This window comes from Scylla paramamosain, chromosome 33 (genome assembly GCF_035594125.1).
Source record: "Scylla paramamosain isolate STU-SP2022 chromosome 33, ASM3559412v1, whole genome shotgun sequence".
Taxonomy (NCBI): Eukaryota; Metazoa; Arthropoda; class Malacostraca; order Decapoda; family Portunidae; genus Scylla; species Scylla paramamosain.
Window position 1 is genome coordinate 10,006,474 of NC_087183.1, and position 16,253 is coordinate 10,022,726.

Genomic DNA, 16,253 nt, shown 5'->3' on the forward strand with positions numbered 1-16,253 from the left:
TTGCTGTTAAGTTATTGTATTGCTAAAGACAGGAATAGTCGAGAATGAAAAATTTGATCTCAACCAAAATTGAAGTGAACTGGGCACATACACAAGTCACATGTCATTTACATGACTCACCCAAATCAAGATGACCTACTATTAATTGTTTATTTATTCATTTGTTTCATATTACTTGCCCTACAGTAAACCAGTGCAGTCAGTGCATTGCTTTACTGTCCCCCACAAGCGCGACACTTTACAGAATACTTTAACACAATACATTGATAATTGGGGTAAGGCCTGGGAAGACAACTGTGTACTCTTTCATGTTAAATTGGTACAAAACATATAAGACTTTTATGAGAGCCAGTCACACGTAATTCACACATAAAACCTCCTTCAGTTAATGTATTACAAACTTTTCAGAAATTATTTTACATTGAAAACTGACCATTTCATAACACTAAACTCCACAGTGACCTTCAGTTTGCACACTCTTACCAACACTTATTTTCACATGTCCATAAAAACTTAATCATAATCATAATTTAGTTGATACTCGGGCCTATTCTGTGGGTGATATTTTATAAAGTGTACGGTTTCAAGACTTAGAAGTAATAACATCAAATCTTTAACTTGGTGACCTCATTACCCAGCTAACACTCACTTCCTTAGTACACACACACATACATGTCTCTGGTAGGAAACATGGCTGTATTTTGGTAAATATCATTTGCTGGACTAGATAAGATATAAAAACTGGAAAATTTGTGAATCACTTTGAAACTTATTCAAAACCATTCATCATTATAACTAAAGTTAAAATTATGCATGTGCTAAAATTAAAATTCAGAAACATTACTTAACTCACCATTAAAAGGGACCACCATTTTTGTGCTGTGACATAACACTCAAACCCATGCAAACCATCAGCACAAAAAATAACTGTACCATATTACAAAAATATTTCACTCTGATCTCTGGTTTTGTACATGTGATCAGGGAAATTGAATGATTTCAAATGATTCACTGTTCTTCAACTGCAGTGGAAACTGCAGAACACACACACACACACACACACACACACACACACACGGTCTTGCTGTGTTATACTGAATGCACTACACAGTGCTGCCCTCACAGTCCATACATATGCCTGGTTCAACAAAAGTCATCCCACAGGAGATGATACAAAATACCTTCAGAACCTACTACAAATCAGACTATACTTAACACAGGGGAATGTTGACAAATTGTGTTGCACCACTCTGCTCCTCCACACACTACTGGCCCACCGAGTGCATCATGGATTATAATTTATTCTCCCTCCTCACCAAACATTACATGGGAAACAATACCAGTGCTTCATTGTGCCTGCCAACATGACAGAACTGCCACCTCTGTGAAGTTGTCTGTTTACATTATGTAAAGACCTTGAAGCTTCCTGATCAAGGCATGTATGTGTATATGCCAATGAATAAAATAAAATAAAATATATCAATCAATCAATAATAATAATAATAATAATAGTGGTAATAATAATAATAATAATAATAATAATAATAATAATAATAATAATAATAATAATAATAATAATAATAGTAATAACAATAAATAATAATAATAATAATAATAATAATAATAATAATAATAATAATAATAATAATAATAATAATAACAACAACTCTGTACCCATCTTAGACATAGGTACACTCATAATTTATCTAAATTATTTCAAATGGAAATTGTTCATTTTTTTAGTGACACACTTCAAATTCATCAAATATTGTTTAATTTAGGAGCTAATGAATCACTAAGCACACATTTGCATGACTTCACAGAGTATGTGTATCTGATCACTGTTTTTAGTATTGATGTTGTTCATTACCATTAATACTGAACAAAATAAAGAAGCATATTACAAATACAGGCTCAAAAATATCATGCTAAAATATTTTTAGCTTAAAATGGAATAAAAATAAGAATTATGCTACCTAAAGAGATGAGTCTATAATTATACAAATTATGGAAAATGCTTAATGAAGAAAACTTTGGGTAGAAATTCATGTCCTTATAAAATTCCTAGACTTAATAATAATAATAATAACAATACCATCAAGAAACTAAGACTAATCAATATCATTGGCTTGAGAGGTTTGGACCCTAAGGTGATGTGTTTGCTGACAAGGTATATAAAGAGAGTCATACAACATAAAATGAATGAATACAAAATTAAAATGAACTATAAAGTAGAGATATGCATTTCTACGGAAAATTTCAAAGTAAAATCTACTTGTAGACAAAGACATCTTTGACTTAATACTGATCAAGTGACTACTGGCACAGCCAAGATGAACCCAGATAAGAAAAGAACATTAAATCAATAAGAAGTTGTGCATCATGCATGATAACCATGAAACATCTTATGACACTTCATCCTGTAATATTACACACATGCCCTTATCTGAAATGTGTATAATATTGTGTGTTTCTAAATTTGAGTGACATAAATAACTACTGTTCACTGTAACTTTACAGAAATTTTCACCAAACAGAGAAAATCCTGTGGTGTTACTTTTGATCAATTCTTGGTAACAAGGATGAAAACAATACATAAATAAAACACATCTCCCTCCATTCAGACACTACCCACAAGCTACCATGATTCAAGAACCATGACAGATGGCAAAAAACAAAAACAAAAAATAAAGTTAAATCGATTAATAAATAAAATCAATAAAATAAAAATTGAATAAATAAATACCAAATAGACAATAATAAACAATTTGGAAATAATTTACCTTGTTCACTGCCATTGTAAGACTGTGATATAAGAGCATTAAGAAACTGACCACAAGTTGTAGAGAAAACAGTCCAGTGCAATTTATCAACTTGTCTCTTATGACAGCCAAGAAGAGTGGATATGCTCAGTAACCTTGTACATCCAACATATTATCCCTCTTTCCAAATTAATACTATCACAGAGAAGAAAATATCAATCTTCCTTATAATGCACTGCTTTGAAAAAAATAAAGCTCACATAGTATCAAGCCTCTTACAATTACTATACAATGCCATAAGAGTGACTTAATATATACTGTAAACTGGAACACCATTGCTCAACATAAAGTACTTGACTGTTGTGGCTTTCTGTCACTGGGACAAGTGAGAATAACTTTGAGAATAAATGATATGTAAATTATAAAGAGGTGCAAGGTATTTCTTGGCTGAATATAAAAGCATTAAGAATGACTCATAACTTACACCACTTGTTCCAACGCCACTGTTGCTGCCACTCCTTCATACACTCACAACAAAGGTGTCACGTGTCTTGCACTAAGGGTGTCTCATGTCCTCAGCACACACAAAGGAGTCTGGTTAAGATCTATATATATATCAATTACATCTTAAACAGAATTTGACAACTAACGCATACTAATTTCCATACGACAATGCAACATAGTCGTTACTGGCAATAATTGTTCTGTGCATTATGTTACATAAAAAGAAAGAAAAAAAACAAAAACATAAATAAATAAAATAAATAAAAATAAATAAAAAAGCTGAGGAGATAAGTGGTCAAGAAACTGCTTTCAGTTTAAGAAACTAAAGCTTTTGTTACAATTTCAGCTTTTACCAAAAGAGAGCCTTGAGAAAAGTTTATATTTGCAGTTCTTGAGAAGTAAGTACTTGTTATTTCATTGCTTTGGGACTTTAGGTGGGTGGACTTATGTCATGCTGCAGTTTGCACATGTACTCTTTTGCAAATATTGAAACATTCACTTAAGATATAATCATGACTTAAAAAACTATATATATATGTTACAAAAGGCAGATCACTGGCTTTTTACAATTATAATTTAAAAGATTCTGTTGATCAACCATGCCTCAGCACAGTTTTGTATTTACAGTTAGAAAATCCTTACATAAAACTGCAGCTACTTCTGACAATCTAATTTTTACATTATGTACAGGATAGTATTTGAGGAATAAGAAAACCCTACAGTTACTACTCATAGAAATAGCAACACATTTTCTTTATATACAGTTGGCCAAATTCAAGTAGATTTAATATTTACTGGCTTAGATCTCAAAAACTGAATGCCTGAGACCCATTCTTGGCAAGAGTGTAAAAATCACAAATAAGTAAATTAATTTGAATACATAAAATAGCACAAGAAAATTACCACATATTGTTAAATAAACTTCATACAAATTATTTTGCCTATTTTTTTTTAATAAATCATGTGTTGTCTTAAATATAAGGGCTAAATTAAAGTAATCAAAATTACATTTCCTAACATTCCAATTTAACAAAAAACTTTATGATTATTGAGGGCACTTAAGTTTTGCACTGCTTGTCTTCTGTGATTCTCAAGTTTTAAGCAAATCACTAAATATATTCTATTCTCTTCCTCACGCTTTTTGCAATCATTAGACCAGGAAATTCAGAATTTATTGTATATATATATTTTTTGCTTCTTTTCTGAAATTAGTTATTATTAAGATTCTTGAAAACCTGTCCTTGAATTGTACAAATCCACACTTCATTTTATTTATTTATTTTTTCTTTTTTTATCATGCATCTCTCCTGCTCTTCAGAATAGTAAATAATGAAGCATAGGCTGCAAAAGGAATGAGTAATATTTCTATGGCTGTTCAGCTTCTTCATGGAAGGTGGGATGAAAGAAGGCAAGCATAATACACTGCAGGGATAAAATATGAGAGGTGTATGAACTATTATTTGTGGATGACAACTCTAGTACTCGTCATAAAGATATATAGAACCTAGTGGGAGAATGTGGTGTAATGACCCAAACATAAAAGTGTCATAACCCCAGCTGGGTGCGGCTGCACCTTACTGCTCCATTGATAATGTGCTGGGCTTTCGTGTTCTGGTCCCAGGTTTGATCCCAGACACACTGCTATTTTCCTAAAGCTCAGTTTTGTCAGAGCCTTGGGATCAACAGGTTAATATTTCAATCTACTGAGTGTTCTGGTTGTGCCAAAGTTTGAAGCTGTACAAGTGGTGTGACTTGGTTTGAGGCAATCCAGTATGAGAGCATATGAGTGAAAGAAAATGAAGAGACAGCTGTAGTGGACATCATAGACTAGGTGCTAATACAGCTATGAATGTTAATTCTGGAAGAAATGGCAGAATTACAATATTTATAACATTCCTTGTGGCAAGGATGCAAATTTACACTTTGCAGCTGTGTTTGAAGAATACTGGCATCATATTTCCTGTGCATTATAAAATGTTACTATGATGTCAAAGAAAGCAATCCCCTCTTCTGTATTATTGCCACACTAATACCAACAAAGCACAATATGTCTCAGTGGTGGGATCCAGCTGTCCTAAATACAAGCATGAAAAATAAGCAAGTATCCTTCACAAATAATCAATGTAATGTGTCCTGAGTTTTATACAAGTTGTCCAGAAGGAAGCAAATATAAAACTTGAGTACCCTCAGTGTACAATACAAAAAAAGAAAATATAATTTGAAAATACCTTTACTTTCAAAGTGAATAACGAAATTACAAAGCACTCAATCTTTTGAATAAGTCATTAGTACTTATCTCAGACTGACACAGTCAGTACAAAGTTATGAAGAGTACCTATGTATTGCGTACACATGCCACCTCAAAATAATGAGAGTAGACCCTTGACAATCAACTAAACCACCTTTCACAGAAGCAAACGTATGTCCATTACACTAGCTTTCCTGCAACACATTACTCAACATGACAATGTGTGCCTCCAACACTACACACAAACCTACCAAGCCTCCCCTCACTGGGCACCCACCCTGCTGCCTCATACATGCTGCTGTGGGGGATCGGGGACACAGGAACCAGGCCGGGGGGTAGGAGGTATTGAACCAGACATTGCCGAGCTGGGCGGCGGCTCCGGCACCATGACCGGCCGCTCAGCTGCCAGATCAATGAGGGCCTTGTGGAGGGCCGGGAAGGAGGGCCTGTCATGGGGGCGCCGCTGCCAGCACCAGGTGAGCACTGCATAGGCTTCTGGTGGACAGTGGTCAGGGATGGACAGGATGCCACCCTCCTTTAGGAAGCAGACCACTTGCTCATGAGTCATCCCATAGTATGGCTGGAGAGCAAATGAAAATATTTCCCACAGACACACTCCATAAGCCCACACATCACTCTCAACAGTATACTTGTTATATAAAATGCTTTCTAGAGGCATCCAGCGAATAGGAATGGCATCACTGTCGTCACCACGGTAATAATCGGCAATGTAAATCTTCTGGGACAGACCAAAGTCTGCAATCTTAACTGTCATGTCTTCCCCAATGAGACAATTTCTGGTCGCAAGATCTCGATGGACAAACTTACGGTTTGAGAGGTAAACCATGCCGGCTGCAATCTGCGTACCAATCCACAGCATGTCTTTGTATGTTAGCTTTGTGTCACTGAATGCATCCCCGTTGGTGGAGCGCACAATGTAGTTGGTGGGGGAGCATGTCCTGAGAAACTCATTGAGGTCCCCACGTCCCATGTACTCAAAGAGGAGGCACATGGGGCGTCCCACAGCACACACGCCCAGCAGGCGCACGATGTTGGGGTGGTCAAACTCAGCCAAGATGCAAGCCTCTCGCTCAAAATCACCAAGCATGTCTTCAGAAGCTTCCTCCTTTAGTACCTTGACAGCAACCATTGTTAACTCTTCACCAGGAACAAGTGCTGGAGCCTTACCCTGAAAGTGAAGTCATGGTGTCATCATGGGAGCATAACCTCCCCACAGCACCTTTACACAATTATACTCTTCACACCTCACAGGGAAGATTGACTATATTTTTGCTATGTCAGTCACAAGTGGAAATGGACAGAACAGCACATACCTACAGAGAGGCAGCTGTCTATATCCAAGAAGAGCTTGTCTTGTACTGCACATAAAAGAGAACTAGTTTAGATATGACGCATGTTTGGACATTTTCTAATTTGTAGGAAGTAACCTCCAGGTGGAAGGCAAGATGTAAATCAGAACATTCTAGAGGTGGAATAAATTTTTAGAACCAAAAAAACTGTTGATGGCAGAGTGTTTGGAGGATTAGATTGTGGTGATTTAGGAAAATTTTAAATGTGTCAGTGTAGACAATTGAGTTGCCAAGTTTAGGTCTTATTGGGAGAATGAAGCTGAATATATTTGATACACAAAATAAAATTTGGACAAAACCAAATCACAAAACCAATGAGGAAAATATTTCTATAAATTTACAAAATATAATTTAGCTTCCAATAGATTTATCCTGTGAGACATGAAGATATGCATACCATTTCTATATTCACATCTTTGATTTGAAGACATACACTGTGTTGTTACACTACTTCCTATACACTGTACCATACTTGCAGTATTATTAGGCACAATGCTATTCATTCATTCCCCAACTTTAAGAAAAGTACAGCATGAGGAAGAAAAGGGCATAAAGTGCAGCAAAGAGCCATTAATGCATTCCCTCCTGCTCGCCATGCAGCGCACAGGCACACTCCACTCCCTGGTATGCAGCCACTTCATTGGGTTCTGGGCTCAGCACTACTTCTCAAATCAATACTGTGTTGATTCAAGATGCATAGCTACCTACATGAAACTGGAGGACTTCAATCAATCAAATGGAGGGTGACACATGATGATTTATCAGGGAATTATCGTGTAAGACAAAGTCATTGCTATGTTCAGCTTTTGATGAATGCTTGCTGGTATTGATGTGACTCATGAACATTACATTAGGAAAGAACATGGCAAAGAGAACTTTTTGTCTTACATGATATTTTCCTTCAGGAACATGTAATCTTTATTATCCATGTATTTATGTAAATGATTTTTAGCAATAAATCAAACATGATTAATTATGAATAAAAGAACTTTTTAAAGACTATTATGGAAATCTTATATCTTAATACAAATTAACACCTTGTCAAATATGAAAAGTTAATTAAAATTTTACATTTTTGTAGTAGAAAGGATAGCAGCAGAAGGCCAGAACTGTAGCACACAGATCACAACAATTGCAAGCAGCAGTTCCCAACATTTTATCTTACTCCCCTTTTCTGACCACATCCTCATTATAGCCTCCTTGTAGGAAATCAATTAGGAAAGTAATTAAAAAAATAAAGAAAAAAAAAATGTTGCAGCAAGTACTACATACCTTCTTAAACTGCAAACCATGGAATGTTGACTATCACTTAAATTGTTGGGAACCACTAGGCAAGGAGAAATGTGTCCCACCCCTACATGGCAACATTTCATTATAGAAAACAATGTAATTCTACACTACATACCTTGCTCTTAAAGCATAGATTTTCATGCTACAGTGTTTTCATTACAAGTCAACTGAAGGGCAAGTTACTGGGTACCACAACACAACTTACCTGGAACACTCGGCCAAATGCTCCCTGCCCAAGGTCCCGGATGTAGATGATGCTGTTCCTGTCGTACTGCAGCTTCTCCAGTTTAGGGTTCAGCTGTGCACAGGTTTGGTGGTAAGCTGAGTTACGTGGCAGCTTTGTGATGTCGATGTCTGCATCCGGCTAGTGGAAGCAATGAGAGAAGATGTGCATATATCATCCATCACTTTCTTATTGATTTATAATCATGTAACTTTTACTTATCCATCTACTGTCAGTGTGTGTGTATTTCCATTCATCTCTCTTAACAAAACAATAATTATCTTTCCAGCCAATAATCATTTTCATTTCTAATGGTATGTCTTCTAACTTATGTCTTCATCTATAACCAGCACTGTCTTCTAATCAGTAATTTTCTCCAACTGATAACTGTCCCAATCCAGCTCCAAACCAATAATTATATTTTTGTATGGTGTGCTTACATTCCCTGTCTGAGAGTTGGGGGAGGAGTAGCCTTGCCGGGCATGGACCAACTTGTAAATAAGGAGAGCGCTGAGGGCTAGCAGCAGGAGTCCGCCCAGCCCAGCACCTCCGGCTATCAAGATCAGCCAGGGACTGGGAAGCATCTTGGCCTGAATTTCATCATGAAGGAACACTCCTCCAGGTGTACTACCACCTTCACCTGTATAATGAAGTGTACTTTAGTAGTAGTAGTAGTAGTAGTAGTAGTAGTAGTAGTAGTTATAGCAGCAGCAGTAGTAGACTGAAGATTGGAGTAATGATAATGATTCAAGGTAATTGATTAATTAATCTTGAAATCACGGGTGGTATGATGCATGCATACAAATATACAAATAGAAAGGCTTTAAAATCTATAGAGAATAAAAGAGACCGACCATTCAGTTATTTAGCATGCCATCTCACCACACAGCGGGATGGAGCAGTGCTGCCATCTGATGAGAGGGTTGGTAGTGTAGCACCATGGATAGGGTTCCTCTCCTCCAGCATTCCTACAATAGTTCTCAGCATTCTGTATTTCCGGGAAGACACTGGGTGGCCGGTGATGGCTGTGTGGCTCCTGGGAGTCCCATCGCTGGCAGGGTATTCCATTACTGGTCACATTAGCAGTGCCAAAATACCACCGTCCCCGTCCTTTCCTGCAGTCATCTGGGGAAACACCACTGAAGTCAAGATGTGTTGGCACGTGCAATAGCAGAAAATGATGTACAATACAGTACATTTTCTTTTGATAATGTCATGCCCTCTTCAGAGTATCATGAAAACACTGGGAAATTTATCCAGATCTGAAAGTGGAATAAACTGGACATCACAAGTAACTGAACACCTGACAATACACTTAAAGTTAATATGAGTGAATGCACAGTAAACATATGGGCATGTTTAGAAGTAGATCAACTCACACTCATTTCAGTTGTGTATAGCATTTTTAATATTTCCCTCAATCTTACACCCTCTGATCTGCAAAGAATCTTACAAAAATTGACAGCAGACAGACTAAACAGATCTGATGTCATACAATTAAGGGAAATCGCCACTCACACAGTGGCTGTAATTAACTACTGACCATGACTGCATGCATACTCCCCACCACACTTCTCACTCACATGTCACTTGGCTGTGGTCAATGCTGGTGAGGCCAATGTGAGAACACACTGATTTCCTGGAGCCATTGCCATAACTCTCCAGGGCGTCACAGTTGGGAAGCCGGAAGTGGTTTCGAGACTTCAAAACCCTGTTCTCCTGCAACAGAAAACAATATTTTCAGATTTTCATAGTCAAAAGTTATCACAGGAGCATCTGATGATGTTCTTTGGCCCAATACCCGATGCTAATAAAATTTGTCATTTGACAGTTCCCAAAACATAAAGGATTCCATAAATTTTGAGTTGCTATGCTAAGGATGAACCAATGCTGTGCTGCGCAGTTATTTAAGATGACAATGAAGAGCAGGGAATGGATAATAACAAAAGAAGATACATAAGAGTTGATAATGAAAGTCAACAGAATGTAAGGAAAGGATGATGGAGGAGAATGGCATAAGAATGAAAAGACTGCAGGCAGAGACAAAAGTGAGAAGAGATTCATCTGTGTTAAACCACCTTGCTCAATATATTCCCTACAGAAGGCATCAAAACACATAGAAAACATTACAGATTAATATATACACTAGGGAACGAATGATTGAGAATACTAGTTAACTCTTGCATTAGAGAGTTGGACAGAATAGGGGTGAGAGAAAGTAGAAAGTCTACTGGAGTGAGGCCACAGAAGAGGAGGCATGCAAGCATGGAGGCACAGTTTCAGAGAACACTAGGAGGGATCCCATCAGGCCCATAAGCCTTCTGAGGGGTAAGGCCAGCAAGGGCATGGAAAATATCACTGTGAAGGATCTTAATGGGCAACATGAAGCAGTCAGAGGGTGGAGGAGAGGGAGGAACAAGCCATGAATTGTCCAAGGTAGAGTTTTTAGCAAAGGACTGAGAGAAGCATTCAGTTTTAGAGATATATGATATGGCAGTGGTGCCATCAGGTTGAAATAAAGGAGGGAAAGATGAAGCAGCAAAGTTACTGGAGATGTTTTTTGGCTAGGTGCCAAAAGTCATGAGAGGAGTTAAACATAGAAAGATTTTGATATTTTCTATTGATGAAAGAGTTTTTAGCTACTTGAAGGACAGACTTAGCATGATTCCACACAGAAATATAAAGTGCATGAGATTCAGGTGATGGAAGGCTCAAGTAACTTTTGTGGACCATCTCTCTATCATTTATAGCACGAGAAAAGGCTGTGTTAAACCAAGGTTTGGAAAGTTTAGATTGAGCAAAAGAGTGACGAATGTACATCTCCATGCCAGACACTATCACACAGAAATAGGTCTCTGACACAGAAGCAGAAGTCATTCCATGGAAAATCAAGATAATACATCCCCACGTCCCCCCCAAATTAGCAGATGCAAAATACCAGAAGCACCTCTGTTTTGGGGAATCCTGAGGAGGAATTGGATCAATAGGACAAGATACAGATATGAGGTTGTGATCAGAGGAGCCCAACAGAGAACACAGAGTGACAGCATAAGCAGAAAGATTAGAACCTGTTTGTTCTGCTCAATGAGAAGCCACTCGTTGACACAGAAGAGGCTACGGACGGCTATGCAGTCCTCCCGGCACAGCGGCAGCCCCACCTGGTACCCGTCGTTCAGCTGACACTTGGGAAAGGCAAAGTGACACAACAATTTCTGAAAGGAGCAAGAGAGAATGATAATTAAACATAATGATACAAAGTCATCAAATGCTTCTGTTCTGCACTTTCATCACAATGTGTTTTCATATCAACTGAGGGTTGACACAATCTCAGCAAACAAAAAAGAACAAAGCTTACCTCCGCTGCCTCTCGACAAAGCTCACGGAAGTTATCAATCATCTCTGACCAGAGCTCCCGAGTGATGTGTTCGTTGAGCCAACCACCCTGGTCTGTGGCAGTGATGTTGTACCACACTAGGCCCGGCCCTCTCAGGTGCTTCTTACACACCCGGCCATTGTAAGGTGCGCAATAACCCAGCGGTCGCCTGATGGCTGCAGGGAAAATGTTACATACAAGATTACAAAGGATCAGAGAGGATAACAACTAACAAACAGCAACAAACTCTTGGGTCCTTTCCATACTGTTTGATTACACCAAGCTGGACTGCCTACTAAAGACAAAGAAGAGACTGGAAAGCGTGGTGGAAGATAGGTAGGTCTGATCCAGCTTGCTGGACAAGAGTGTAACCAGCGGAGCAACAAGAGGCTGTCTCACAGAGCATTATTTTATTGTCATTCCTTTACCAAACAAGCGAGGGGAGATGCCTTAATAGAAATAAATTAATAAATAAAAAAATAAGGTAAGCTTATGTTTTCTGTGCACCATTTTTGTACCTGCATCTTTAATACACCTCACATGCATTATCTTCATCCACCTATTCCTTTAAGACAATCGTGTGTGTGTGTGTGTGTGTGTGTGTGTGTGTGAGGCAGACTATTTTCTTTGAAAAGAGTATGTAGTTCAGTTCCACTTTCAAAATCTAATGGAGAGAGAGAGAGAGAGAGAGAGAGAGAGAGAGAGAGAGAGAGAGAGAGAGAGAGAGAGAGAGAGAGAGAGAGAGAGAGAGAGAGAGAGAGATTTCAACCTATTTCTATAATACGAATATATATATATATATATATATATATATATATATATATATATATATATATATATATATATATATATATATATATATATATATATATATATATATATATATATATAAGAAAAGTGCAGGTAAAGAGGAAGTCTTCCAAAATGACGCCGCAGACCCCAAGCATCATTCCCTTTGTTCCCTCAATACTCACGACTGACGGGGTGCACGACGGAGACGGTGAAGGTCCGGGAGTCGGTGGTGCGTCTGTTCTGCACCACATTCTCGGCGGAGCAGGTGTAGTTGGCCGTGGCTGTGGCGTTGACGGTGAGCACAGAGCGAGCATACTTGGTGAAGGGCGTAAACTCTATCCCGTGCAGCACCTGGCGGGAAGGGAAGGAAGTGAGTGAAGTGGCTGACTCATGAAGGCATAAAGGAAGAATGGATAATTGACGGAAAAATTTAGGGCCGCAATAACGATATCGTGGCGTCAGCAGGAAGGAAAAGGTTAATGCAGTGTTTGGAGGGTGACTGGTGACTGACTGGCTGAGCAGGGCGTCGCAACATCAGTGTCTTGAAGCACAACGTCAGGGGATGGAGGGTGAAGGGGGCGTATCGAGGCACCGCTTTTCCATTCTCCTTATCTTCTCTTCAGTGTTAAGTTTCTTGTATATATTAAATTTCATCAACCACTTTCTATTTAAGAGCCTAAGTATGTCAGCTGCTGGTCTAGACAATAAAGACACGCCACCATAAAAAAAAAATAAAATAAATAAATAAAAAATAAAAAATAATAAAAAGCTCGAAGGTTAGAAGAGATGGCCTTTGTTCTGCCGAGGAATAATATATGATGATGATGATGATGATGATGATGACGCAAAATATACGAAAAAAAAACAAAACAAGAATAAGAAGAAACGGTGAAATGGAGAAAGAACGGCAAAATGCGTAGTGCATACCAAAATGTTACGGAATACCTTCCTCTTTCACAACGAGATCACAAAACAGCACGCGCAACACCCGCTTCTCCAGAACACCCGAGCGTGAAATCCTCAACCCACACATAATACACGAAAAAAAAAAAAAGAAACAGAGAAAGGAAGAGAACGAGAGCGGGATAGAGACAGAGAGATACAAGGGTAAAGAAAAATGCTTCAACATAAACCCTTTTCGTGCCTGCAGGTAAAGACACTCTCACACTGCAGAGTAATAGGGAAAAGCCTCTTATGCAGCAAGGATTATTTCGGGTATCAACTCTCCTCCCGCCCCCTGGAGCCTTCCCCCTAGAGATGCTCGCCGCCTGCTGGGGACGAGGGAAGGCTGGGTTGGGCTGAGAGGAGGCATGTGGAGTAGCAGGGCGAGGAGACGCAAGGAGAAGCAGCCTGATCCCCTCACGCACTCGCTAACTCCATGCTAAGCTGTCCTGAGAGAAGAGGAAAAAGAAAAAGACGTATAAAAATGTCCCCAGAAAACAAAAATAGGTATAAAAAAAAAGTAAGAAAAGTATAAAAAAAAAAAAGAGGATGAATAAAGAAAACGAGAGGCAATGGACCCAAGGTGAAAGGCAGACTTAAGAAAACTGCAGGTTTCATGGCCAGTGCAGGCGGCCCGTTGCTGATTGATATCCAATAAATCTCTGGGCAGTTACCGGAGCGAGGACACAGCGGGATTCTGGGACGAGGAGGAGGAGGAGGAGGAGGAGGAGGAGGAGGAGGAGGAGGAGGAGGAGGAGGAGGAGGAGGAGGTGAAACAGACAGGTCAGTTTCTCTCTTCCTCCTCCTCCTCTTGCGTCTTTCCTCTCCTTCTTTCTCTTCCCCTTTAACATTTTTTTTTTGTCTTGTCTTCCTTTTTTTATTCACCATTCTTTTCTCTGCTCTTCTCTTCTCGATTGACAATGTTACCGCTGCACTGAAGGACGTATGACGAACAAACACACACACACACACACACACACACACACACACACACACACACACACACACACACACACACACACACACACACACACACACACACACACACACACACAAACCGACACATGTTCGACACAATACTCAGCTGCTACGTACACGAGATGCTGTGTCATAGAGGGAGGAGGAGGAGGAGGAGGAGGAGGGTGCCACCAGGTCTCATCCTCAAAAGAAATACCTAAAACCACCCTTGGGAAGAATCAATACATGGCTACGTGTCTTTTTTTCTTTTCTTTCTGCCATTTCTTTTTTCTTTCCCTGGAGTCGCAGTGGTCAGCTTCACGACACGAAAAAGACCACAGGAAGAGGAGGAGGAGAAGGAGGAGGAGGGAGATCGGTGACTGGAGGAATTCTTAACGTAACTTTTAACCTCAGAACCAAGAGATGCACACTCACCTCGTTCTTCCACTCGTACATCGGCAGCTAGTGAGAGAAATAGAGAAGAGATAATGTATAAGTTAAGAGTGGCTTGTACCTTAGCATTACAGCGTCTTATGTTCACGCCTCTACTTATATTTTGGCACAGTAACGTAATATCCACGCCTCCCTTCCCTACATACATTTGTCAACATTTTATGAGTACAATTCCCATCGTTACTTAAGTGCGATGTAAATCATATTAGAAAAAAAAAATGAAAACGATACAGTAAAGTACAAAACATACGGAAAAATCTAAGTTTAGAAATAGCAATACACTAGAAAAGAATACATTTGATACTCGTACACATGGGAGATATTACGATGATACAAGACAGAAAACCATGCAAGAATAAAAATACCGTGAAACTGATTAAAGGAAGGAAAAAAGAGGTATGATGAAAATAATACAGAACGAGACAGAATGCAGAAAAAAATAAATGAACGAAAAAAAAAACGAGATTAAGAGAAGATGGGAACTGAATTCGTGCCACAATGATTGACTGATTGATTGATAAACTAATTGGCTAATTTACTGATAGGTACAGTGACAACGAGGTGTAAAAAGTAATACAAACTAAAAGAAACAACTAAAAAAAAAAAAAAATTAAGGAAAGGTAAACATCAGTATATTGGTGACAAATGAACCATAAAGTAAAATAATAAGAAAGTAGGAAAGAGAGTGAAAGAAGACAGAGAACTAAGAGAACAACTGTAGCAATACATAGCACAAACAGGTGAATACAGATATATTAGTGACAAATTAACTATATAAAGTAATAAGAAAGTTAAAAAAAAAAGTAAAAGGAAGATATTTCACACAGAATTACAAGAACAATTACAACACGAAGTAGACAGGTAAACGACAGGTGTGACAGAAAACTATAAGAACAACTACAGCAACACAAAGCAGACAGGTGAAGACAGGTGTTAATTACTGGCGAGGCCCTCGTCCAGACACTCACCGGATCGCCGTCCTTGAACCACTCAATCTCCGGCAGCGGGTCGCCGAGAGCCACGCAGCGCATCAGTAGGGTGGTGCCGTAGTTGATGCTGTAGGCGCCGGGGTACTCAGAGATGCGCGTCTCAGCTGAGGGACAAAACAACACGTTAGAATGGACGGGAAAAAATAAATAAATAAATATATGCTAAAGAAAACGTACGTGACATGGAATAGTATGTAGTTAATAAATAAAAAGTAAAAGAATACACTGAAATAGAAAAAAAATAGAGATAAATGTAAGTTTCAGAATAACAATACACCGGAGAATATACATATACGATACAAATACGAAAAAAAAGGGAGTGGAAAAGCGTACATACACCTTAGTATAGC

At 38.6% G+C, this 16,253-nt stretch overlaps 1 protein-coding gene across 2 annotated transcripts; it reads right to left on the reverse strand.

The window, feature by feature from the left end:
• LOC135089651 (tyrosine-protein kinase transmembrane receptor Ror2-like) lies at positions 1 to 16,027 on the reverse strand. 2 transcript variants are annotated; one of them, XM_063985528.1, is made up of 10 exons: positions 15,883 to 16,027; positions 14,897 to 14,923; positions 12,745 to 12,913; positions 11,753 to 11,946; positions 11,466 to 11,609; positions 9,981 to 10,116; positions 9,280 to 9,522; positions 8,838 to 9,037; positions 8,380 to 8,538; positions 1 to 6,703 (listed from the first exon to the last, which is right to left on the reverse strand). In XM_063985528.1, exons 1-10 carry the CDS (start codon positions 15,943 to 15,945, stop codon positions 5,801 to 5,803), a joined length of 2,238 nt encoding a protein of 745 aa, XP_063841598.1. In that variant the 5' UTR covers positions 15,946 to 16,027; the 3' UTR covers positions 1 to 5,800. The 2 variants fall into 2 exon arrangements, with proteins under 2 accessions (XP_063841598.1, XP_063841599.1); XM_063985529.1 differs by lacking the exon at positions 14,897 to 14,923.
• Positions 16,028 to 16,253: the final 226 nt, after the last annotated feature.

Excerpts from the sequence above, each read along its gene's own strand:
- LOC135089651 (XM_063985528.1), bottom strand. The coding sequence starts at position 15,945 with ATGCGCTGCGTGGCTCTCGGCGACCCGCTGCCGGAGATTGAGTGGTTC. Across the intron at positions 10,117-11,465 it reads TCATTGAGCAGAACAAACAG|GAGAACAGGGTTTTGAAGTC; the intron begins GTTCTAATCTTT and ends TTTCTGTTGCAG. Across the intron at positions 8,539-8,837 it reads CCAACTCTCAGACAGGGAAT|CCGGATGCAGACATCGACAT; the intron begins GTAAGCACACCA and ends TGCTTCCACTAG.